This window comes from Eumetopias jubatus, unplaced genomic scaffold (genome assembly GCF_037043125.1).
Source record: "Eumetopias jubatus isolate StellerSeaLion01/CBP00866 unplaced genomic scaffold, mEumJub1_p1.0 scaffold_5, whole genome shotgun sequence".
Lineage (NCBI taxonomy): Eukaryota > Metazoa > Chordata > Mammalia > Carnivora > Otariidae > Eumetopias > Eumetopias jubatus.
This window is the reverse complement of record NW_028274811.1, coordinates 75037910-75063864: the sequence shown is the minus strand read 5'-3', so window position 1 is coordinate 75063864 and position 25955 is coordinate 75037910. Positions and strand designations below refer to the sequence as shown.

The window sequence follows — 25955 nt, the reverse complement described above, 5'->3', positions numbered from 1 at the left end:
AGACTTACAGGAAATGGTTAAGCAACCTCAGAGAAGTCATTTCTTCTTGTGCCATGGTAGACAAGTTTTTTTTTGTTTTTTTGTTTTTTTAAGAGTCCTTTTCAGATAATAGAACTTTGGAACATTGTACAAGTGCTCATCAACCTAAAGAGCAAGTCTACAAGATGCTACAGCTATTACTTTATTCTATTCTTTTTCCTTCAAAAAGAGCAAAGAACTATAATATGTTTTTTAAAAAATGAGTTTTTACATATCATAATAAAATGAATTCTCAAGACTTTAAGTCCAAACCAGAAGAAGAAAAATGAACATATTAAAATTGAACAGAGAGGCTGACAGTTCAAGACTGAGCAACATGGTTCCATCCTGATCTCAGACAAAACAGAGTCTAGATATGATTGAAAAAGTTATATTTTTAGGGAAATTTCTCATGTTGTACTATACCTGATTTTTTGAGAAAATCTATTTCCTGTCTCCTTCCATGCTGCAGTACTAGTTGAATCCTGGTAGCAGAAAACATGATACTTGGGATAACAGTATAATCTGCATAATCATAAACACAGGGAGTTTTCTGGCTAAGAGAGGACACTTCACCAATTCTTAAAATTTGTTTTTTAATGCAATATTTCTAACATATTTTATTACTTTCCCATCTTCTTACAAAGACTGGTCTCAACACAGTCATCATTGGGAAAAAAATGACTGCACTGCTCTTTGTTGGGACACAGAACTCACTGTCCTAACTGATAAAAGACTACTAATATAGAAAATGACACCTCCATACCCCAAACACCAAACTGGCCAATTTGCTTAAAAATACATTTCAATTAGCAACTTAAAAGTTTACAGCAAATCATATTGTGTGGGATTTTTTTTTTAAGTTTTACTTTAGATTTCTTCACTGAACAAGTTTCACTGCAGCTCTACTCCAGCTATTTTTCAGGGGGTTTACGAGCTCAACTAACAGTCAATTTTGATTATGATTTACATTATCAGACAATAAATATTTCTTTTAATCAAATTATTCTATTCGAAGAACCCACAGAAAAGGAAAGGAAGATTGAGGGAAAAAAATGAACAGTGCCACAAGAACCTGTAAGAAAGTAACAAAATGACTAATATATATGTAATTGGGAGTCCCAGAATGACAGGAAAAAAATACTGAGACAGAAAAATTATCAAGAAACAATGGCCCAGGGGCGCCTGGGTAACACAGTCGTTAAGCATCTGCCTTCGGCTCAGGTCATGGTCCCAGGGTCCTGGGACCGAGCCCCACATGGGGCTCCCTGCTCTGCTGGAAGTCTCCCTCTCCCACTCCCCCTGCTTGTGTTCCCTCTCTCGCTGTATCTCTCTCTGTCAAATAAATAAATAAAATCTTAAAAAAAAAAAAAAGGAAAGAAACAATGGCCCAAAACTTTGCAAATATGGTGAAAGACATATATTTATAAATTCAAGAAGTTCAATGAAAAAAAAAAGGAAAAAAAAGTCCAAAGACAACCAAACCAAGACCCAAACAAACTGCTAACAACCAAAAGTAAAGAAAAACTTGAAACCATCTAGAAAAAAAAAGTGATATATTACATATAAGGTAATACCAGTTCAAATTATCATGAGTTTTTTTGGTTTTGTTTTTGTTTTAAAGTAAATTCTACGCCCCATGGCTCAAACTCATGACCCAGAGATCAAGAGTCGCATGCTCTATGGACTGAGCCAGCCAGCCATCCCACCGTGGGTTTCTTTCTTTTTCTTAAAGATTTTATTCATTTATCTGACAGAAAGAGACACAGTTAGAGAGGAAACACAAGCAGGGGGAGAGGGAGAAGCAGGCTTCCCGCAGAGCAGGGAGCCCGACACAGGGCTCGATCCCAAGACCCTGGGATCATGACCTGAGCCAAAGGCAGATGCTTAACAACTGAGCCACCTAGGCGTCCTGCCACCATAACAGAAAACTATGAAACCAGAAAATGAAAGAGTAACATCTTTATTTTTTTATATATATGGAACTATTATTATATGTTTGTGTAATATATATAAGGTATGTGTTATACATGAGTTATATATACTACACATTTGTGTAACCTTTTTTTAAAATACCTTTGTGTAAACATGTACCCAAAATACATAAACAGCCCTTGTAACTCAATAACTGGGCAAAAAGATTTGAACAGCCATTTCACAAAAAAACAGATGAACTAATGCCAAAAAAAAATATGAAAATACGTTCAACATCGGTAGTCATCAGGGAAATGAAATTAAAACCACACTGAGATACCACTATGCACACACTAGATTGGCTAAAATTAAAAAAAGTAATCATACCAAATTTTGGCAAGGATGTGGAGAATAAGCACTCTCATACACTGCTGATGGAAATGTGAAATGGTAAAACCAGTTCTTGGGGTATTTTTAAAGATTTTATTTCTTTATTTGACAGAGAGAGCGCAAGAGCACAAAGGGGGAGCAGCAGAGGGAGAGAGAGAGAAGCAACGTCCCTGCTAGAGAGCCCAACGCGGGACTCAATCCCAGGACCTTGAGATCATGACCTGAGCTGAAGGCAGATGCTTAATCAACTGAGCCACCCAGGCACCCCAGGTAAAACAAGTTTGGAAAACAGTTGGCAGTTTCTTTAAAAATTAAAACATATAGCTACCAAACGACCCTATCAATCATCTCTTAGGTACTTAACTAAGAGAAACAAAAACAAATTGTCTACACAAAAACTTGCATACTCTTGAGTGTTCACACAGCTTTATAATAACTCAAACTGGAAACAAACATCCATTGAGAGGTGAATGGACAAATGATGATATATCAATACAATAGAATACTATTCAGCAATTTAAAAAGAAAAAAGAAAAAAAGAACTACTGATATTACATGGATGAGTTTCAAAATAAATTATACTGAGTGAAAAAAACAGGCCAAAAAAGATAATGCATGATTCCATCTATACAAAATCTATATAATTCTATTTACATAAAATTCTATAAAGGTTAAGGGCATCCGGGTAGCTCAGTCGGTTAAGCATCTGCCTCTCTCTCCCTGCTGCTCCCCCTGCTTGTGCGCTGTCTGTCAAATAAATAAAATCTTTTTAAAAAGTCTATAAAAGTAGAAAATAAACTAATCTGTAGTAACACAAAGTAGGTCAGTAACTGCCTAGGAACAAGATTGGAGGGAGGCATAAATTATATAAAGCTTTTTTGTTTTGCTTTGACTTTAAGTTGAAAAAATGTAACACCATGAATCAGGAATATGCAACACTTTGGTACTCTGATTTTAATTATAAAAAAGGCCAATTTGAGAGGTTTATTTGAACAATAACTACACATTCACCCACCAGACTTTAAAGATTTATTTATTTGACAGAGAGATAGAGACAGCACAAGTAGGCAGAGTGGCAGGCAGAGGGAGAGAGAGAAGCAGGCTCTCCGCTGAGCAGGGAGCCGGACGTGGGGCTTGATCCCGGGACCCCGGGATCATGACCTGTTTTTAAAAGTATTCCTGACACTTACTATAAACACCCAGAGTTAAAGGCTTTCTCTTTAATATTAATAACTATTTCAAAGTACTTCGAATGGATGTGTTAGCATGGGTCGGTCTATTACCTATTTTTCTAGAACTCTAGCTCAAGTTGGCTGAACTTATGTGTACATGCCAGGGTTTCCATGTTTCCATGTGATCACAGTTTACCATATGTCTTATTTTGGGGGCAAGACAATTTTAAGTAGATCAGTCCTAGTTACTCATGGCCCCAAAGAGCCCAGAGAAAAAAAGAGGGTTGACTTCAGTTCTCTTAAAGGTCTAGATGATTCTATGATGGGGCAAGTATGGTACAAAGGGTTTTGTTTGATTCTGAACTCCATAGTTCAAGACAAACAGAAAACAAAAATAATTGAACTTTGTAGGCCTTTAATTCATTATAATTAAGATAAGTCTAAGACCTCACTCGAGGACTGAGGAGTTAAATAATGTATCCATATTAAGTGTATGTTGGAGGGAGGGTGTATTGAGAAAGAGGGGCAGCTTGTTGAAAAATCCTGCAGGTATAAACAGAAAATAGATAAAAATCAATTTTTTAAAAGATAATTTAATCATTTTTAAAAATTCGTGTCCTCCTTAAAACCATCCAGGGCTGAAATAAAATGACCTTAGAGTCCTCAAATAACCGAGGCATCTGAGGTGTGGCTCATCAGATATGCCTGGCTAGAACATTTCCTTCTCCCATGACCTAGATCTATCTTAAGACACTTGCTGCCCAATGCCATCAGCTCCACTTTCTACCTACTATAGACTGTGAAGGCATTCCTCTCCCGGCCCTGTAAAAGCAGGTTTAATGTTTCAAGTAACAGTTCTCAAGGTGCAGTATGGGTACCCCTGGGAATCCCTGATACTCTTTTACTGGCCCGCAAGGCCAAAAACTGTTTTCATATTGAGATGTTATTTGCCATTTTCATTCCCATTCTCTCATAAAGTATACAGTGGAGTTTTCCACGGGCTACGCAACACATGATACAACAGACTGAACACAGAAGCAAATCTGAAAACCCAGTTGTCTTCTATTAAGTCAGACAGAGATTTGCAACGACATAAGATAATTGCTCTCACTAATTTGTTTCGGAGGATAGCTTTTTTTCACTTAAAAATGTCATTTATGTTAACACATAAAAGGTTTTTTATTGTATGAAATCTATTAAATTTTTATTTTTTAAAAAATTTCAGTGCTAATTTCCACTGCAGTAAATATTTAGAGATATAGCCCATATAAACAAAATCACTTAGGGGTTCACAATCATTTCTAAGAGTATAAAAGGGGTCCTGATACCAAAAGATTTGAGCATAACTCTTGCCTTCAAAGATAAAGAAAAAAATTTCCAACTCTCCAGATATCATAATTCAAGCACTGCAGTTTCATTATACTGTTTGAAAAAGCATATAGAGTAAATACATTAAGTAAGAAAAATAAATATACAGGCGGTCTGCATAACTTTATAGGAGGGTAGGAAGGGATAAGGGGTTCGGAATCATCCTGGATTCCTGGGTCCAGAAAAAAAACTGAGCCGTTTGTTCCTTTCAGCATCCTCAGTTAGAAGGAATGTAGACTCCAATAATTTGTGCCTATAGAAAAACACAATCTTCTTTACCTTGAGATAAACTATCCAAAAGGATGACTCCCTATCCCCCCCCAAATTCACACACTGAAGTGTTAACCCCCAATGTGACTATACTTGGAGACAGGGCTTTTAACCTTAGTTAGGTTAAATGAGGTCATCAGGGTGGGGCTGCTAAGGCTGGTGTTCTTAAAGAAGAGAGAGACACGGAGCTCTGTGCACAAAGGAAAAGCCATGTGAGGATGCAGCAAGAAGGTGGCCAAGGCTTCTCCCCATGAAGGAGAGCCAAGAAGAACCAGAACCCAACCATGCTGGCACCTTGATCTTGGGACTTCTAAACGCAACTGTAAGAAAATAAACTTCCTTTGGTTTAAGTTACCTGGTCGTATAGTTTTTTGTTATGGCAGGCTGAGTTAATACACTGCCTATACCATTTCTAAATAATAACTCCATAAATATACTGAGTAAGGGGGGGAATGCAGATTTATTTTAAAGATGCTGAATAAATGTCTTCACAGTTTACATATCATAATTTATGTTACTGGGCCACTAAGGAGTTAAGGTTTTGTTCTTCCCAAAATGTCATTTAACTTTTATCCTTTCACATCAGGAAAGAAACATCCATTTTTTCCTCCTGGTTGGTGTCATGTCTAAAATTCATGCTTTCATATCTCAGCTCATACTGTACTACAGTTAACTCAGACCATTAGTTCCTCTGTTGTGTCAACCAACAGAGCACCCTGCCTTCAAATGGCAGAGCTTCCCCTACTTTATCCATGAGGCCACTTGAATTCTTATGCAGGCCAATTCATGCCTTTTTACCAATTCTGGGATAGTAGGAAATTCCTTTTTAAGAGTCCCTTCTAATTGGCTTGGTATTTGTTTTTGTGGCTCTCTAATGAAAGACTAAGTACCCCAAGAACTGGTCAGCCAGAAGGACCACAGCACGGCAGGAAGAGAAACTGATTTCACTGCATCACTCTGGTCTCAAATGCAAAGCAGCTCTCTAGCAATGCAATAAGCACAGAAGATGAAAGAAGAAGGAAAATACTGGGTCATTCTCTAATTTTGATTCTGAAAATGCTTCCGAGTAAGAGAATCCCTCCCGCTAACCTTCATCTTCCTTCCCCTCAAACACTACATTTCTCATTTAGCACTATCTTCCCTATACAAAGCACAGGGTCTGAAACACAGCAAGTACTCAAAAGGCATTTTAGGGGCAAGGAAAGCTGAATGAACACTGACAAGAATATTCAGAAAAAGTGATTTGGGGGAATTACTCTATTTGCTAGAGAGAAATATAAAGAAAAAGGAAAAGAGCCCTGAAATTCAACTTTACTTGGGGGAAAAAAAATTGAAAGAGTAAAAACAAAAACACAATTGTTATAGTTTGTTTTGGAGTTGTCTGAAGTAACATTAGTCTCAGGTATCATTTAATGAGCATCTAACATATGGGGTACTATGCTGGGTGCCAACTCTAGTAGGAACCAAATATAAGACAACCATATTTTTTCTGTCATATGTAATTGATGGTTCCTGGCTGAAGAAGCATGTACATATATGGAGAACTGGAAATGTGGTTTTCACCATTGAGAAAATGGAGTCCTAAACAAGTGGTACTTCTGCTCTCATAATATACCATTTCTGCCTCTTTGGACATTCTTGGGCAGAAATGTGAACTCCAGTAACTTACTCCTGTGGGAAAACACGATTTTCTTAACGCTGAGGTTTCCCAGGAACAACTGTGACTTAGGAGAGGAATGCCTCTACTCTATTCCCATGCAGTCCACCCATATAGCCACCAAACACTTAAAGGATTATTCCTTACCTCCCTCACCTTGCTCTTTAGTCAAAATCACTACCTTATATGATTCAGAAGTTCAGGATATTATCTTTGTGAGAAAAAACAAACAACAGACCCAGAGACTTCTGGCAGGGTGGAGGTAGGGAGGTAAATTGCCAAAATTCACAACAGATTCTCAGAGACAAAAAGGAGCTGCCAAGTTATATTCATTCAGCCAAAATAATAATAAAATAAGGGTGTCACTGGTACTAGCAGAAACTGAAATTCACTAGTAAAGCTAGTTTCTTATTAAGCTTCTGTGAGAACGCTAAAGTTTGTTTGCATTCCCAATGCCCATGAAATATAGGCAATGTTACCAGTTAAAGAAGTACCTTTAGGGCGCCTGGGTGGCTCAGTTGGTTGAGTGACTGCCTTCGGCTCAGGTCATGATCCTGGAGTCCCTGGATCGATTCCTGCATCGGGCTCCCTGCTCGGCGGGGAGTCTGCTTCTCCCTCTGACCCTCCCCCATCTCATGTGCTTTCTCTCTCTCTCATTCTCTCTCTCTCTCTCAAATAAAATAAATAAAAAAAACCTTTAAAAAAAAAAACGAAAGAAGTACCTTTATTCTACTCCTTCATGTTAACACTACCCCTTTTGGTCTTAAATTCCAAACTATTTCAACCCCACCTATTTAATACCTGATTTAACACTGAAACAAGATCTACTTGTATAAATAGCAAGGTGTTGCATCTTACACTTGCTGGACAGAACCAGAAAAACACATGTAAGCCAGAATTAAACTGAATGTAGACATGAACAGTTCCTCTACTCTTAGGCAACACTTCCTGCATAATTGTTAATAAATATGAAATGGAAAGAATCCTTCTATACTGGCCTCCAGCCTTTAAACAAGATATATGAAATACCATTTGTTTCCCAATTTTCAAAATCTCACTGTGGGAGGAATATGCCCAAACCACCATGTGTCCTAGATCTCAGCTGTTATCAGAAAAGGTTTTGAGTTTCTATGCACATTTTAGTTTTTTTACATAACTTACTAAAACATCGTGGTAATATCTTTAAGTAAGAGTCACAGAGTTAGTGAGCGAGGAGCCAGGATTTGAATGCTGGCAATATGAATTACTCTTCACCATTATGCTACACTATGCAGTACTCTTATAAAAAGGAGGTAGATTCATGGGTAGATCTCTAAAATGAAAAAAAAATAAAATAAAAGTATGAAAACCAAATATAATTAAGGAAAGCAGTGTGGGATAGGACCTGTGGTCCACCAAGTTTTTTCAAAGAGAGTGTACCAATTTGTGTGTTCATATACATCTTTTTTAAATTTATTCTGCTGGACTGTAAGTTTTCCAAAGGCAGAGACCGTACTGCATATTCTTACTTGTACTCCAGCTTTAAGAACAAAGCTTGGAACAAGTTAGCATATAGTGAAGGTATATTTTAATATATTTATTTAAGAGGAGTATCTTTTTAAAAGCTACTATCTTTTGGGGTGCCTGGGTGGCTCAATCATTAAGCATCTGCCTTCAGCTCAGGTCATGATCCCAGGGTCCTGGGATTGAGCCCTGCATGGGGTTCCCTGCTCCGCAGGAAGCCTGCTTCTCCCTCTCCCACTCCCCCTGCTTGTGTTCCCTCTCTCCCTGTGTCTCTCTCTGCCAAATAAATAAATAAAATCTTTAAAAAAATAAAAGCTATTATCTTTTTAAAAAGAGGTAAGTGGGGGCCTGTCAAAAACAAATTTAAAAAAATACTTGTTAATTGACACAGTATAAAATGGTATGCAAGAAGAATTTGTATTAAAATATTCCCTCTATGCTTCTTCTCTGACCCCAACTGCTGACTCCCCAAAAGAAGAATGGAGCAAGGAGATGTGGAACAATTTTGGTTTGCAATATTTTTAGTCTTGATGAAAATAAGAGAGGAAGAAAAGCTATTAGCAAGATGTAAAAAGAAATTCACAATAAAAGAAAATAACAACAAAAAAGAAAACAATTAAGTACATTTGAATCCCAATATTACTTGGTTTCAATAAAATAGTCTTAGGTAAGTCCAAAGCATTCATCTTCTAAAAAAATTTTGTACAATAAATTCTGTATATGTGTGTGTGTGTGCGCGCGCGTGCGCACGTGCACACACTCCTCTATTTTCTCTGGTTGTTAGTTAGAATGAAATTAATAAAGAACCAAGAGAAAATATAAAATTTACAATAATGTACAAAGTCCTAATAATAATCATTTAATTCTACTTAACAACCACCATTCAAAAACATTGTCGATTCCACAGAGGAAATACTCTAGAGTTAAAATTCTGGCTAGAGGACATCTAGAACACATCAAGTTAACAAGTGCAACATGATATCCCAGACTAAAGAATACAAACAGTGCAGAATACTGTCGTAATGAACAGAATTCACATAAAGATATGCCATTTCATTCCCTTAAAAGTTAACTAATATCCTTTGGGTAAAAATAAAATTATTGAGCTTAATTTTCAATTTCATTTTCCTCTTCTAAGCTAAATCATTTACTATAATGTTTATATTTATATCAACTCGTCCTCCAATCAAATTTATACTCTTTATCGGATATAGTATTTTTTTTTAATTTCCTCATAACATAGGTCCCACAGCCCTTGACAATCCTCAGGGGACCTCTGAGAAAGACTTAGCTGTAAAAAGTAATTGAAACTATTAATGATGTCTAAATATTTGTGCTCATTAATCTCTCGGGTAAATCTAAATAACTGCAAATACTTTCTGAAGAGCAAAAGCTAAAGGTTTATTTTAATTCCATCAACTATTTGGATATAGTTTCCAAAAGAATGTTAACCTATCATAATTTATTTAAAATGAAAAATGGATGTAAGTCTAAAGAATATCTGTGAGTGATTTAAAGAGAATGTCTAACACTGATGGAGATCTGCAAAGAAAATGTATGAGAACTCTTCAACATATGCAGAAAGCTTATGGGTTAGAAAATACTTCAACCGGTGAATAAATTTGCTAGAGCTGATGTCAGATTTGAAAAAACTATTTTGTTGATAATTTTGAAATACTTTTCCATCTGACTCATCAGACTGGTAAAATACAAGGGAGATGATAATCTTGAATCTTCATAGCAAAAACGTTGACATCAATTTACAACTTGCTGAGGGTCAGTTTGACTATCATTAACTCATTTAAATATATATGATAATTATCCAAAAGTCTGGGATTGTAACCACATTTTTGTCTACCAATAGTCATTATCACTTCATTATCTGCCAAGAAAAGCTTCTATGCATGAATTCTTCAAGACTTTATCTCAATAGTGTTTCCTGAATCGGCAATTAATTAAAATAGAGCTATGCATCCAACTGCAATAAACTGCCCTGAAGCAAAATAAGCCACACTTTAGTGAATATTTGCTTATTTCTACCTAATTCAAAACACTATTATCTTATCCCCAAATCAGGCTGGACCCTCCTTTTACATTCAATTATTTTTCTGTGTACTTCCTCCGGATAAAAACTTATCAAGCCTCTCAGGAGCCTGTACTGATACAGATGGAAGGGAGGCTGCTATTCTAAAGAGCAAAGCATTTCTTAGTCCCACTAACACTCAATACCCTACACTCATCTGAGCTGTTTTTTAAACTAGCCACCCAATCTAAATACTAAAAGGACAATGTCAGTGGCCCAAGGGGCTTAGGTACTTAGCATTTAGTTTAAAGGGCAGAGAAAATACTGCTAATAAGTATAAAGGGGAATCAGCCCAAACTCATGGACATTATTTTGATAAATCTTGAACATACTAGTTCCTTCCACCAAGCTCCAAGCAGCCTCCCTTACTTAACCATTGAGGACATTTTGACAATTACGGAATGAGACAAAACTAGACAAGGATTACACTACTTCTGTCTTCAAATCATACTACCAATACCAAGTTAAAGAAAGATCTTTAAAACATTTAGCTCATTTAGCTGTCCTCAATCACTCCCACTAATCACCATGCAATTTTCCTCTAAAAAGAACCTGGGAATGGTGTAATGCTGCTGAGATGATGACTGTTTTAACAACTTTTTTAAATCTTATGAAATAACAGTTTCAGCTGTGAGAAATACCATGGCCCAAAGCCTCCTTGCCCAGTGAATGACACCTGAGGCAGTTATTCTAAGAAACACTACCACGCGGTCCTGGTCATTACTTGCTGCAAGGTCCAGGAAGGAAAGGAGCACACCCAACCCACAGAGGTACCCATTCTCTCACTGCACTTGCCATTCTCCTGTTAGCCCAGCTCATGAAGTTCTCCCCATAGAAGAATCAGGAAGCCTTTACCTCCCTTCATCCCAGATCACTGGCTTGGCCTCCTTGGACAGCACCAGGAGTCTAGAGAAAACTCTGGACCACCCAATCCCTCAATTTACAAAAAGTCCAAACAATTAGCTTAAGTTTTATTTTGGTGGCCATCTTCATGAAATATGTGGAAGGAATGCTCAGGAGACCCTCATTAAGCAATACACACTAAAGGAAAAGAACTTCAGAGGGTCTTTTACTATTGAACTTGCTTCTCCATTGTTTTTTCAAACTCCCTTAGAAGCCTAAATTTTCTTTATTTGGTAAATGAACTGGTTTCTTCCTAGTTTAGATGATAAGGCTGAAATTTTTAAAAACTAAATTGGTTCATTGTTTAATCATAAGCATCAGTAGAAAAGTGAAGCCAAACCAGGCACTAAAAAATATAAACTGTGATCACGATGCTCCTACAAAGTCAATGGCTCTATATTCCTCTTGCTAATGTTTTTCTTGAAATCTAAAACATTCAAGAAAGTGAACAGTCTTTTTTTTTTTTTAAGTAGGCTCCACGCCCAGTGTGGGGCTTGAACTCACAACCCTGAGATCAAGAGTCGCATGCTTATACCAACTAAGCCAGCCAGATGCCCCGAGGAAAGTGAACAGTCTTAACTTACAAGAGACTAGGAGTTTTCTGACTATCAGAGAGAGAAGTACACAGTATAATTTAACTTGTGGCAAATGTTTTCTCCTTCCAGGGCTTTCAAATGCCAGTCTTAACTCACGCATCCCCTCATCCCTCAACTGCTTTTATCTAACCAGTCCCATGTACTTGCCCCTTCCAACCCCAATTCCTCCATCTTTCGACCTCATACATCAGTGTCCTACTCTCCAAACTAAACTCATTTCTCAGCCAAAGATTTGCAAGGCTCAAGATAACGACCATTTTGGAAATCTCTGCCTATCAGCTTCCCGCTTTAACTTAAATCTCTACATTTCTTTCATCTTCATCACTAATTCTCTTAAGTCCCAATTTTCCCTAAAGATCTTTGGGTTTTTTGTTTTTCCTAAAGATCTCTGGATTCAAAGTCCTACACGTACTCCCAAGACAATCACATATGGATTACAACGAATCAGGTTACAAGGGAATCCTGACCATCCTTCCATAGACTAAGGAACAAAAACTATTTTGTTTCTGTCCTATTTGCTGAGCAGAAACACCACAGCAAAGAGCAGCTTTCTTTACAAAGGCCACTAGATATACAAATTGCTGAACCACTACAAAAGCTCCAAAATTTGCCTTGATTCCCAATCCTGGTTTCTTGTGAACACTCAGAAAATGTACATATCTAGGGATTCAAATTTAAAAAAAAAAAAGACTTTCTCTCGTTGCTCCAATAATATTATGGAAAGATCTACTAGTATTATTAGCTCTAGTTCCAACCTCGTACAGTTTTTAAGACATGAGGTAACTAACTGACAGAACACAGTGACACTGTCCTAACCTCAACTGCCAAGAGCCATGGGCCTAATCCAGCTCCATCACAACTTCAGGAGTAACCTTGGCTAAATTCCTTCATATCTCAATTTCCTAATACTTTCACAGAGAGGGTTCAGAATGCTGTTGTTTCCTAACAGAAGTATTACACTGAATCATTACAAATGTGAACTTACTGGTGACAGATGTTACATGAACAGGTTATAAAGACAGGTTATAAAGACAATTGTACATTTATTTCACAATTAGAAAACTATCTTAAAGTTTTATTGCTTTTTTTGTTTCTACCATATTTCTTAGTTTTATATTAGCATGAAAACAAAACTCGATTTTTCCATTTCATTTCTCTTATTTAGGTCGGCATTATCTGCTGACAGGTTTGTGGGTTTCCTGCAAATGTGTCCAGCAGAAAGTCTAGTTGTAAGTGGGCATTCAAAAGACAGTGCTTGAATGAATTACTGAAGAGGAAATCACCCCTGGCTTATTTTCTGTATGATAATTTCCTTATAACCAATCTTTCTGGTTATGTATCTTACGTCTCTCAAGGATCATCTATAGATAAGTGATAATTACTGATTTTAGGCATGCCTGGATGGCTCAGTTGGTTAAGCGTCTGCCTTCGGCTCAGATCAGGATCCCAGAGTCCTGGGATGGAGCACCCTGTCAGGCTCCCTGCTCTGTGGGGAGCCTGCTTCTCCCTCTGCCTGCCCCTCCCCCTGCTCGTGCTCTTTCTCTCTCTCTTTCAAATAAATAAATAAAATCTTTAAAAAAAAAATCACTGATTTTAATCGTTCCTAAAATACGCTGTTTGTCTCAAGACACACTTTTTTGGAAATTGTTATGCAAAGCAAAGGACTTTCCCCCGCACTGCTTTCCTTAAAAACTGGATAGTTTCTAATTACAGCCTCAACCTTGGAAAATTAAATGACGTTAACATCTGATTTCTATACAGTCCTATTTCACTTAACTGAAATAGAAAACTCAAGACAGAAGGATAAAAACATATTTTTACTTATATTCCATTACACAGAGCAACAATGATCTTCCATTTTAAGGATTTTCTTTCAATGTGGTCATTTATCATAGAACAAAAGAAATGTTAATATATATATATAAATAAACAAACTGGGGTAAGCTCATTATTTTTGACTGATGATGCTATTTTTTTTAAAAAGAGAAATGCATAGCTATAGGACAACTGTTATTTGTAAGATCAAAAGATGAAATCACAACTTGATACTGCCTTACAACCCATGAATATCAAATTTGTTCTCCAGACTTCCCATTTTGGAAGCTGGGTAATACTTCCAATTGGATGTCAATCTGAAAACAAAAACAAAGATAGTTTGTAAGACAGGTAAATCCCCCTTGTTTGGTTATATACCAGGCAGTAGTACTAAAGTGATTCCTGGGAACTTTGTTCATAAGAAAAAAATGATGAATATATGTGAATATATGTATGTATCAGGAAAAAAAGTCCTTCTCCATCAATATGCTTCCAAATCCTGAATTTGCTGACCTAATAAAGTTCTCAAAAGCTCCCTTCTGGTGAATACTTCTGGTATCTTCAAAATGAAGTCCCACATTTTTCTAGCCCTAACCTCAGAACTCCTTGATCAGATTCTAAGACCTCAGTCTTAGATTTGTAAGTGTATGCCAATTTCCTTGGCATTTACAGTCCTTAATGTGAATTTAAATTATTCTCAAATACCCTAATCCTGCATGTAAAGGAGAAGAAATAAAGAAATAAAGAGAAATAAAGTCATCAGATAACTACTTGCCCTAAACTAGTACATCTATCAAAACATCTAGGGAGTTGCCATCAATTTTTTGGTTTTGGTTGTTTTGGGTTTTTATTTTTTGGGTTTTTTTTGTAATATATAAATGACTATTTTCTAAGAGTTTCACCTCTAACTGCCTAACAGGACATAACAGTTACTGGCAAACCAATCTTGAGTACTAGTGAGCACATCTTTCTCCCCATAAAAAAGTCACCAAGAATCCAAAGCCAGACTGGATATAGTCCGCTGTGTAACAGTCAGCAGTCTCCTCCCAAGGGCAAGATCAAAAAATACCTCCTGAGCCAAATGTGAATTGCTGGCACTAAGGTCCCTTCTTAAAACCCTTTCTGGAGATACACATATTAAATAGGTTGAAGCAGTATGTTACCTGGACAGATTAACATAGGATATTCAACAAATGAACCCATTATCAGCAGGCAGAGAGTAGGGAGGGCCCAAGACAAATGAGCCATAGGAGCCGCAAGTTTTGATGGAAAACAGGGAAAGCACAGAAAGCCCTCCTGGAAAAGATGAGTACTGAAAGTCAAAAATGACAAAACAGAAACTAAATCTGCCTCCTCTACAAATTTCTAGATCAGAGCGTGAAACCACTGACAACATTTTAATTGAAAGACAAGTGGTTCTGAATTGCTGAAACTGGTTTTGCTAAGCTCTCACACCTCTCTATAAGCAGGGATATATAAGAAAGTGTACGTGGTGACGATTCTACTAGAAGAGGCCGAATGTGCAACAAAAGCCGAGATCAAGCTTGATAAATCCTGTAATTATAAATTCTAGGGATAATGAAATACTCTGCATCAAAACACTCAGACCTAGGGGAGAAGAATTAGCTGTACATATCCTTTGTACTCAATAGGATTAAGTACAAAGATAAACATACTTAAACAAGTCCCGTTTAAAGACACTAGAAAAATTCTACAGCTATCCTTCAAAAGGTCTGAAATAAATAGCCTTAAACCTAAAAAGCACCTCAAGATGCTAGGAGCTAATTTTTGGTTGACTTTAGATGTTGTATTTCTAGTTCCTTGTTAAAGGACACTTCGATAAGCCTTCAACAAGTGATTAACACATTAACTAAAATGATGCACTGTCAAACTGTTTCCAGCAGATTCTGAAAATCTGGAAGACAGGAAAAGGATTAAAAATCCAATTTCCTGCATAGAAGTTGAAGCATTCCTCCCTCTTTGTTACCTCTCTGGGACTTGTCCATCATCCTCTCAAATGTGACAATCTACAAATATTAATATTAACATCTAGAGGAACATATTTTAAGAAGGGAGGAAAGACCCCAGTTGGAGGATCTGAGAATGTATTTTAATTCTGTAGGCACAGGTCTGCCAAATCAACTAGCACTAGTCTTGACCAAATCGGTGACTCAGCCTTGTGAGGAATTTTTTTTAAGTGAAAGTTCACATTTAAAATCCTACAAACATGGAAGCTCTAGTAGGACAAAGACAAAGCCTTGGAATATTCATTTGAAAGGATTTAATGATTTGTATTAAACATATTTTACACTTAAAATACTAGATGGTCTCTAAGTTTACTTTCAGCTCCAGTATTCCTTAATTCTCTTAGTAACTTTACCCCACTATTCTTAGAGCCTTAGAAATTACAAATAGAACCTGAATGAGAAAGAAAATTCAGAATTAAAGTTGCCATCATTAAGCCTAATTAGACAGTACAGACAGGGAGACAGCAGTAGAATAAAGCATTCTGAATTAGGGGTAGGGAGAACATAATGAGTAATTTGCAGTCCTATGAATGAACAGTATAAAACAAAGTCTGGCTAGGATTTGGGATATAGTGGGCAATGTCTCTATCTCTTGAGGCAAGTGACCCACCTAAACGGGAGTAGATGCTGGCTTCTATTAATGCGACAAACTGTCTACCTGAAGTAACCAACCACCCGCAAGAAAACACATATGTCAACTACAGAGTGAATCGTCTAATTTTAGTGTGAATTCTCCCTTACTGGCATTCTTCCTACTTTCTGTCCCAAAAGGAAATCCATATACTCAATGCCACAAAATGGTAAGACATCTCACCCCTGTATTGTGACTCTGGCACTTCTGGTCCAAACAAAAGCCATCGGTTTTAACTACGGTGGGATTTATTCTGTCCATTCTGTAAAGAGCTGTGGCTGTTTGCAGGGCATCCTCCAGGCTCCTGCTTTTGACTCTCGCCTCATGTCACATTTTGATATCACCATGACGGACCCCTGATAGTTAATGAGTCTTAGACTAAAAAACTGGTATTATCGGGGGCCCGTGAAAGGAAGCTTGAACGCCCTGCAGAGTGCCTCACCAACAGACAGGAGGGTGACAATGCGGGCAGGCACCTCCTCGGCAGAGCAGGACCAAGCAAGCCTTTCTGCAAGTTTCCCTTCCTTCCACTAAATTAACCTGCCAAGCACCCCCCCCCCGCCCCATTAGGAAAAGTCACGCAGGCAACTCGAGGAAGGACAAGGGGGGACAGCTCCCTGCGCACCACACAAGTTTGGTTTGGCAGTGGCCGAGGCTTAACCCTTCCTGCCAGAAGAGCCTTGGCGGACACCACCTTCTCCAGAGGAAAACCCAGAAGGCCAACTTTCCCCTCCTCTGCGCAAAGCAGCCCAAACTTTGCTGTTCGCCCACCTGGCCACGCAGCGCAGCTTCGGGTCTGGAGGCACCCGACGCCCCCAGGCCCTCGGAGACAGTGGCACTGACCTTCACACCAGCCCCCTGTCCTGAGCCGGCCTCGACCCGCCCCCGCCCCCAGGCTCCAGCTGCCTCCCCCAGTCCGCTTCCACCGCCCTCAAACCCTCGTGGGAAACCCACGGTGGGGGCGACTGCAGCTCGACCCCGCGTGTCCCGACGGCCAACGTCCCTCTGCGCCCCAGAGAGTCCCAAACCTGACGCCTCTGCCTGTCTACTCACCGTTAGTAAAGGGATCCATTTTCCCCCAGCCGCGGTTCCTTACAGCCGAAGCGCCCAAGCTTCCTACTCCAAGAACTGAAGCGGCCCTGTCGACTGAGCATGCCCAGCGCGGCCACCAGGGGCTGTCGGGGAGGTGCCGAGAGGGGCGGTGCCGCTCCGCCGCTCTGAGGTTCCGCTGCTCCAGGTTTTTGCAACAGCTGCAGAAAGAACGAGGGAGGCCAGAGGGAAAAACACCGCGCAGCCGGAGGCCGACTCCGGGGCGAAGAAGGGGAGGAGCGGGGGAGGGGGGGGGTAATGGGCGGGGCCTGGAAGAGCCACGCCCCTCCAGGAAGACCTGCCGCTCAGGCTCTTCAATACCAGGGGACAATATTCAGTCATTCAGCAAATATGACGGCCTACTGCGTCCCGGCCCGGCCGGGTCCTAGGCGCCGGGAACCCGATACTGCACCCCAAAACAATGACCATTGCCCGGTGTAGTGGACATTCCAGAGACAGGACAATAAACAAACATAGAAGGCACACAAGACTGAAAGAAATGTCCCGCTGAGCATTAAATCAGGGTGATGTGATGGAGAGTGAGTGGATAGCTAATTCGGACGGCTTAGTGAAGGGAGGCCTCACTGAGAGGTGCCACTGAGGCCGCGATCTGGAGGCAGAGCTGGCGCCCCGGGCGAAGGTCGCTCCCCAGAATTCGAAGCTTCGGTTTCCCTGCGGAGACTGGCTCCGGATTGCTCACTTCACCAAGGCCAGAGGGAGCAGGTGCTGTGGGTCATCCCGGAAGGGCTGCCCGCCCACACCAGAGTGGTCCCTACCAGTCGGAGGCCAGGAGACTGATGGGAGGGCGGGGACCCCCGCAGGGCCCCAGATGCCCAGGTTCCAATCCTACTGAGGGCAGTTCAGGGTGCGGCCTTTACATGCAAGCGGATCACAAAACCTGGAGCTGGATTCGCCGGGGGTGCGGGCGTCGCGATATATGAGCAGAAGGCCTGCTGGAGCCGAGCTTTAAATCAACACCTGCGGCTCCAGTGGGTGCAGCCGCAGGGGCCCGTGGCCAGGCCAGGCGAAGCTACCAAGTTGAAGTGGAAAGTCTCTAAGTTGCTCCTGCCTCCTCTACTCGCGCCGTTGCCTCCAACCGCGAGCCAGCATTGTTTTCAATGTCAAATCCAGGCATTACCCCGCGAACCTTCGGGATGGAACAACCAGGGCCCCAGGGACCCCGGGTTCGTAGGGGCCCGCTTCCTTATTCTTGTTCGAAGTGGGCGCCGCCGCTACGCTCGCAGTGAAAGCCTCGGCCCTCCCAGCGTGCCGCCACAGCCTCCTTCCCTTCCTCCCCTCCCGCAGCCCTGGCCCCTGCAGCGACTTGGCTCTGGCTGTGCCTCACTGCGCCTGCCAACTGTCACACACTCCTCTGGGGCTGTCAAAAGCAGGACGTCGGGTGCAAACAAGCCGGCGGCGACCGCATACAGCCTGGGCAAAGAGGGACGGCTGGGGTGTCGTTTGACCCGTACGGAATGAGAAATTAGGTTTTAAAGAAGTGAAATCGAAGTGCGATATTATATTTTTAAATGTCAACTGTATTAAATCACCCCATTTCCATTCCATCTTTAAAACCTGCAATGGATACCAATCGCAGTTAAAATAAAAGCGAAACTCCTGGTCTAATTATGGATCCTCCTCTACACGTGCTAACGAAGCTTTGGCCACAGAGGCCTTCTTGCGGTTCCTGGAAGTCCGCAAGTTCTATCCAGCATTGTTAACCATCCCTCTTGCATGTTCCTTGCGCAAGAATGATTCCTTCTGCCTGGTAATTTGCCTGCTGGTATCTTCTTGTCCTCTAGGTCTCAACTCAAATGTCACCTCTGCAGAGAGCCTTTCCCTGACCACACAACGGAAAATAGCCACAATCTCCTCTGTAAAGACTGGACCTTGATTTTCTTCACAGCACTCATCACTCTCTGAAACAATGCTTCTGTTTGTTGTTTCAGTATTATCAATCTCCCTCTCAAGAATGAAAGCTCCATGAAGGCAGGGTTATTACCTTTTTAAGGGCTGTATCCTAACCCAAGGTAAGTATGTAATAAATAATTTATGAATGCGTATGTGAACAGATGCAGTGGTAGAATTCTAGTTCATTTGCAATGTTGAAAATTCTGCCAGAAACAGTAGTGTGTTTGTAATCATTCCAGAGAAGATGTCTGTATCCTATGACACCTCAAAGCTGCTCCTTCCCCACTGTGTTAAGCATAGTGGGAGCCCTTAGGCTCCCCCTCCTTCCCCGGGGCATTTAAGAATCCCAAACAGGAAGTGAACCGCAGGGTTGGTGCCATGGTGTTCAGAGGTTATATAGTATATGCGGGGCTGGATTTTATTAAAAGGACTCCATACCTTATATTGCTCAGATAAGAGACTCGTCCCTATACTTTAGGTCAGGTCATGTTCCTTTGGAGTTATTTTTGCAGCCAAAACACTGTTTCAGAGATATTTAAAACTCCAGAGTGTTAAGTCTCCTCACCTCACCTTACCTGTAAGCTAGAGTCTATCATGCTTTTAAGCGTGAAACACGTTATCTTGTGTTTTGTCTTAAATACTTCAATTCTGCAGACTTGTGGTAAAAATGCTTCACTGCTGCAGTAGCAAATATAGGTGGGTCATCATGTCTTTCTGAGATATGAGAAAGAGATAAATAACTTCTTTATCCTCTCTGCCAACCTCTTGTCTCCCATCCCACCCCCATTCCTACAAACACACACACACACACACACACACACACACACACACACACACACACACTAAGGACATTTAAGGACTTGTGGTTTTGTAACGGAGGTAAAAAGAGTAAGCAAGCAAAATGTTTTAGAATCCTAACTACCCTCAAAAGAATAATAATAAATTTTGTTTTGCTTTATTCTGGGGATTTCTTCATGGTATTTTGTTTTTGTTTGTTTGGATACCATTTTACATTTGACTTCATGAAGACTTTTTGAGGGAACACAATTTCATAAATTTGCTACTGATTATGTTTCAGTCCTTAACTTCTTCTTATCCTCCTAGGCAGAGCTTCTTCTTTAGTTTAAGGATATAATACTTTAAAGTAATATGAAGTTAGGGCGCCTGGGTGGCTCAGTTGGTTAAGCGACGGCCTTGGCTCAGGTCATGATCCTGGAGTCCTGGGATCGAGTCCCACATCGGGCTCCTTGCTCAGCAGGGAGTTTGCTTCTCCCTCTGACCCTCTTCCCTCTCGTGCTCTCTATCTCTCATTCTCTCTCTCTCAAATAAATACATAAAATCTTAAAAAAAATAAATAATAAAATAATAAATAAATAATAAATAATAAAAAATAAAGAAAAAATATAAGCTCCCTGAGTAACAAACAGCATTTATTTATAAAGAAGCAGCAAATTTGCTAACCAATGAATATAGAAACTTTTTTTTTCATCAAAGTAAAGCACTTGGTCTGCCATGGATCAACTAATCCCAGTCTCAATAGATCAGATGAATTCTGGAAAGGTTAGAGTCACTCACAGTCCTGTGGCAGACAGAGACTGGACCTCAGGTGGTCTGTGTTCTAAACCAGTGCTCTTGAGTTTGTTATTGCTTCCCTATTCCCCTAGAGAATTTAAGGGTCAATGGCAATAATACACAAAAGGGATATGGAGTAAAAAGAAGTAGAACTAACTTCAGGCTACTAGAAGACTGTTCCATTAATTATTTAATTGATGTTCCAATTTAATTTACTGATATTCCATGTGAACTTTAAGTTTAGCGTTATTAAATATCTTTTCTAATTTTTTTGAAATAAGCTAAACAATACATTAATTCAGTGTACACATCGGAAAATGATATGTATTCAGCGCTCTTGAATAAATGGAGGATGCTGCTTGCTTCCAGGACAAAGATGACCACCATGAGGTTTCCAGCTACTCCAGACTCTACCCAGTCACCCTAAGGACCAGAGTCACTATCTCATTACACCTGTAACCTATTTGCAGCACACATGCTCTGCATCAATTAGTGATGTTTGAAGCCATCACAAATCAAGAAACATTTAGAGCACTAAGGAAAGCAATATAATTATCCAACAGCATTCCTGCAGAGCTTAGACATTAGCAAAAAGATTCAGCTAAATAAACTGAAAGGTTATTAGAAAGGAAATGTTATATAGTAGTTCAGATGCTTTGGCCTACAGAAACCAAAACGCTGAATCAAATTAGTATAAATATTAAGGAAATTTATCATCTCATGTAAGTGCAAAGATAAGACAGTCTCTAGTCACAGCTCCCACCCTTACCAAGAACCCTGCTTCTTACTCTGTCCGCTCTGTGAGCAATTTTCCAAAAGACTGAGCATCCTGTGGACAGAAAGGAGGCTGCATCACAGAAGAAGAAACTTTTTCTTTGGTGTCTCTTTCTCAAGAGCAAGGAAACTTTTCTCAAAAATTCCCCCATTAGAATTCTTCTTTGGTTTCAATTGCCAAACCTGAATTTTGTACATTTCTAAACCAATCACTGGAAATAAAAACAGGGTTACTATGAGTGGTTTCTTAAAGCAGAGTTTAGGAATGCTGAGTTCAGTATCACTTCCCTGTTTCATAGGGGGAGATGGGAGGAACTTGGGTAAAATCATTTTTATTATTCAGAAGGGAAAATGAGAGGGTTAAGCAACCAAAATGTCAAATAGGCAACCTAAATGTCCACTGAAGGTTATAAACACTGATAGATAAATAATATATAATATATATATAAAGATTTTATTTATTCATTTGCATGCATGATAGAGAGAGACAGAGAGAGAGAAAGTACAAGCAGGGGGAGCGGCAGGCAGAGGGAGGAGCGGGCTCCCCGCTGAGCAGGGAGCCCAATGTGGGATTCATCCCAGGCCCCTGGGATCATGATCTGAGCCGAAGGCAGATGCTCAATCAACTGACTGAGCCACCCAGGTGTCCCAACACTGATATATTTTAATAATATTTTGATAATGATTTCTTTAAACCCTAAGGTACTTGTCACAAGAAAAGTAAAGATAGAGCCCAGTTCAATGTAATTTTTCATGTAATTGATCAATGGAATCAGGATTCCAAACCAAGAAATGGGGTATATTATTAAACTTCAAATTCTGATCTGGAAGTAACTACTAAAATGGAAAAATGAATTAGGCATTTATATTAGTTTGCAAAGGCTGCTATGAAAATTGCCACAATCTAGGTAGCTTAAACAACAGGAATTTATTGCCTCATAGTTCTGGAGGCTAGAAGCCCAAGATCAAGGAGTCAGCAGGGCCATGTTCTCTCTGACGCAACAGGGAAAGGTATGTTCCAGGCCTCTATCCTAGCTTCCTTGGCTGGTGGCAGTATAACTCCAGTCTTCAGATGGCATTGTCCCTGTGTGCACACTTATGTCCCTATTTTCTCTTTTAATAAGGGAACTAGTCATGTTGGATCAGGGGCCCACCCTTCTCCAGTATGATCTCATCTTAACTAGTTACATCTGCAATGACCTTATTTCCAGTGAAGTAACATTCTGAGGTAATGAGGGTTATGACTTCAACATGTGAATTTTGGTTGGGGGCGATGCACTATTCAACTCATTATTAACAGCATCTTTCTAACAGAAATAAAGTTGAAGAAAGAAATAAAGTATCAAGAAAGATGTGACTTCAAAGGATAGCATCAAGAAGTAAAAAGACAACCCACAGAATGGGAGAAAATATCTGCAAGTCATATATCTCACAAGGAACTTATATCTGGAATATATAAAGAACTCTTACAACTCAATAATAAAAGACAAATCAATTAAAAATGAGCAAAAGATATGAATAGACATTTCTCCAAAGAAGACATACACATGACCAATAAACACACAAAAATATGGTCCATATCGGGGCGCCTGGGTGGCTCAGTTGTTAAGCGTCTGCCTTCGGCTCAGGTCATGATCCCAGGGTGCTGGGATGGAGCCCCACATCGGGCTCCCTGCTCAGCGGGAAGTCTGCTTCCCCCTCTCCCACTTGCCCTGCTTGTGTTCCCTCTCTCACTGTGTCTCTCTCTTTCAAATAAATAAATAAAATCTTAAAAAAAAAAAGATGGTCCATATCATTAGCCACAAAGCAAATGCAAATCAAAACCACAATGAGAAGCCACTTCACAGTATGGCTAGGCTCAGGCTTAGGATGGCTTGAGTCAAAAAGGTAGACATAATAAATGTTGGTGAAGATCTAGAGAAATTGGAAACTTCCTATACTGTGGTGGGAATATAAAATGGTACAGTTGTGTGGGAAAATAATCTGGCAGTTCCTCAAAAAGCTAAACGTAGAGTTAACAAATGATCCAGCAATTCCACTCCTAGCTGTATAGCCAAAATAATTGAAAATCTATGTCTATACAAAAACTTGTACAGGAATGTTCATAGCAGCATTATTCATAATAGCCAAAAAGTATAAACAACACAAATGTTCATCAAAGAAATCAGTTACAGAAGACCATATATTGTATTATTCCACTTGTATGAAAAGTTCAGACTAGCAAAATGATAGAGAAAGTGGATTAATGGTTGCCAAAGATGGTAGGGAGAGAGGAGTGGGAAGCCACTGCCCATAGGTATGGGGGCTTCTTTTTGGGGTGATAAAAATATTCTAAGATCAACCATGTTTTTTTTTTTTTTAAGATTTTATTTATTTATTTGAGAGAGAGAAAGAGAGAAAGAGAGAGAAAGCACATGAGGGGGGGAGGGTCAGAGGGAGTAGCAGACTCCCTGCTGAGCAGGGACCCCGATGTGGGACTCGATCCCGGGACTCCAGGATCATGACCTGAGCCAAAGGCAGTCGCTTAACCAACTGAGCCACCCAGGCGCCAAGATCAACCATGTTGATAGACGCACTCTGTAAATGTCCTAAAACCCATTGCCTCTGTGACTGGGGCAATTTGCTTAATCTCCCTGGGCTTCATTTTCTCCTTTGTAAACCGAGGAGACAAGTACCACCCTCTTAGGGTTATTGTAAGAATAAGATGAATTAACACACCAAATGTGCTTTGAACAGAGACTGGCAGAAAATAAGCGCTAAGGATGTATTTGCTATTACTATTAGTTGTGAACTGTGAAATTTTAATACCATGTATATTGCATGCAAAAAAAAAAAAGCTTAGGCGTGCAAAGCATAATGTGAGAGCAACAAATTTATTTGATGCTGATATATTCCAACCTGATCATTTAAAATAATGATGTTCTGCAGAAACCGAGTTCTTGATATTGCTATCTAAACCCTGCATCATTTGGGGCCCAGCCAAGCTAGGAAGTGTCAGGGATGGCTTTCATAGCCTTGATTCCAGCTATGAAAACCAATCATAGGTCCTCTTCTATAAAAGTCAGAAGATATAAATGATATTTTTAGAAATTATCTCTAGCTGGAATTTTTGATTGACCTGCTCTTTTGAGGGAGATGTTTACACTCCTGAAGATTCTGATTCAGTTTTCCTTCTCCTTTATTTCTAGCAGCCTTGCTAACACAGAGCCTGTCTAAGATTCCTTCCCATTAAATGTGTCCTTCAGGTTTTTGTTTGTTTTTGAGCATGAGAAGGTACTGTAATATTTATGCAGAAAATTACACTTGACTGTGATTCTTGGCTGACTCTGGGATGACTCAGATGCTCTTTTCCTCCCTCTAGCTGATAACTGCCAGCATAGGTTGTCAGTCAGTCAGCAACATTTGTGGGGTGCCTATGGTGCGCAGAACGCCAAAGAGAAGAGCTACAGTTTTGCTTTTAAGGTGCTTGCAATACTTTGGGCCAGTCTCGGCAAGCACCCAGGATATATGCATAATGCGCAACACATGACACAGAAGTATACATATGTACTAGCAGGACCAGCCTGGGGCAAAATTGACAAGTAGGGGCCTCTGAGTTCTGCTAGGTCCCATTTTCCATTTTCCTTCCTCTAATTCTAGATGCTGCTTCACACAGTCAACAAATATTTATCAAATACCACCTGTACATAACACCCTTGAGTAAGTGACGGATATAAGCCTTCCAGAGCTTCCTACCAAACAAGTATTTTCTGGAGTGTTGCCCTTGTTCCAGAACCCACCCACCCCAATCCGCTCTCCCAGTTTCAGATTTCTCTCTCCCCTTAGGGCTTTTTTCTCAGCTAGCTATAAAGAACTAAGTATTCATTTAAACAAAATTTAAAAGTCTCACTAAAGCATGACTAATGAGTTACAATTGAATAACTTTTATTAGCCCAGAGGAATGAATCTGTAATGGTGAAATTACAGAAGAAAAGGGAAGTGGATAAGAGAAGATGTATTTTGAAAAAAAAAAAAAAAAAAAACTCTATGAGGTTTCCTTTTTTTAGATACCATTTTTTAGATCTGGACTTGCAAGGCCAAGGCCAACACTGCAGGTGTTATTTCTATCTAGGTCCTCAGTGAGATGGAGGAGACAATTGTATGTATATTCCCCTTGACCTTAAAATCCAAACAGCTAGGCTGCCCAGAGAAACAGTTACCTGAAACTAGGAGAATAATATTCTTCTTCTACCACGTAATTGTTTTTCTAGAATATAAAACAT

The 25955-nt window shown here is 39.8% G+C and overlaps 2 protein-coding genes across 3 annotated transcripts in view; one reads left to right on the top strand and one right to left on the bottom strand.

The window, feature by feature from the left end:
* The window catches only part of LNPEP (leucyl and cystinyl aminopeptidase), a 99804-nt gene that overhangs the window by 70647 nt on the left and 3202 nt on the right, over nucleotides 1-25955 (bottom strand). Inside the window, exon 1 of one of the 2 annotated variants that reach the window (XM_028092033.2) lies at nucleotides 17401-17634. The exons of the other annotated variant lie outside the window; for it this stretch is intronic. Coding sequence (XP_027947834.1) covers nucleotides 17401-17419 — 19 coding nt within the window. The 5' untranslated portion in view covers nucleotides 17420-17634. Of the gene's footprint in view, nucleotides 1-17400; nucleotides 17635-25955 lie in introns of those variants that run through there. 2 annotated transcript variants of the gene reach the window in all.
* Nucleotides 17788-23422, top strand: LOC114200069 (uncharacterized). Its single transcript, XM_088023182.1, has 3 exons — nucleotides 17788-17871; nucleotides 18241-19466; nucleotides 23008-23422. Exons 1-2 carry the CDS (start codon nucleotides 17788-17790, stop codon nucleotides 18913-18915), a joined length of 759 nt encoding a protein of 252 aa, XP_087879308.1. The 3' UTR covers nucleotides 18916-19466; nucleotides 23008-23422.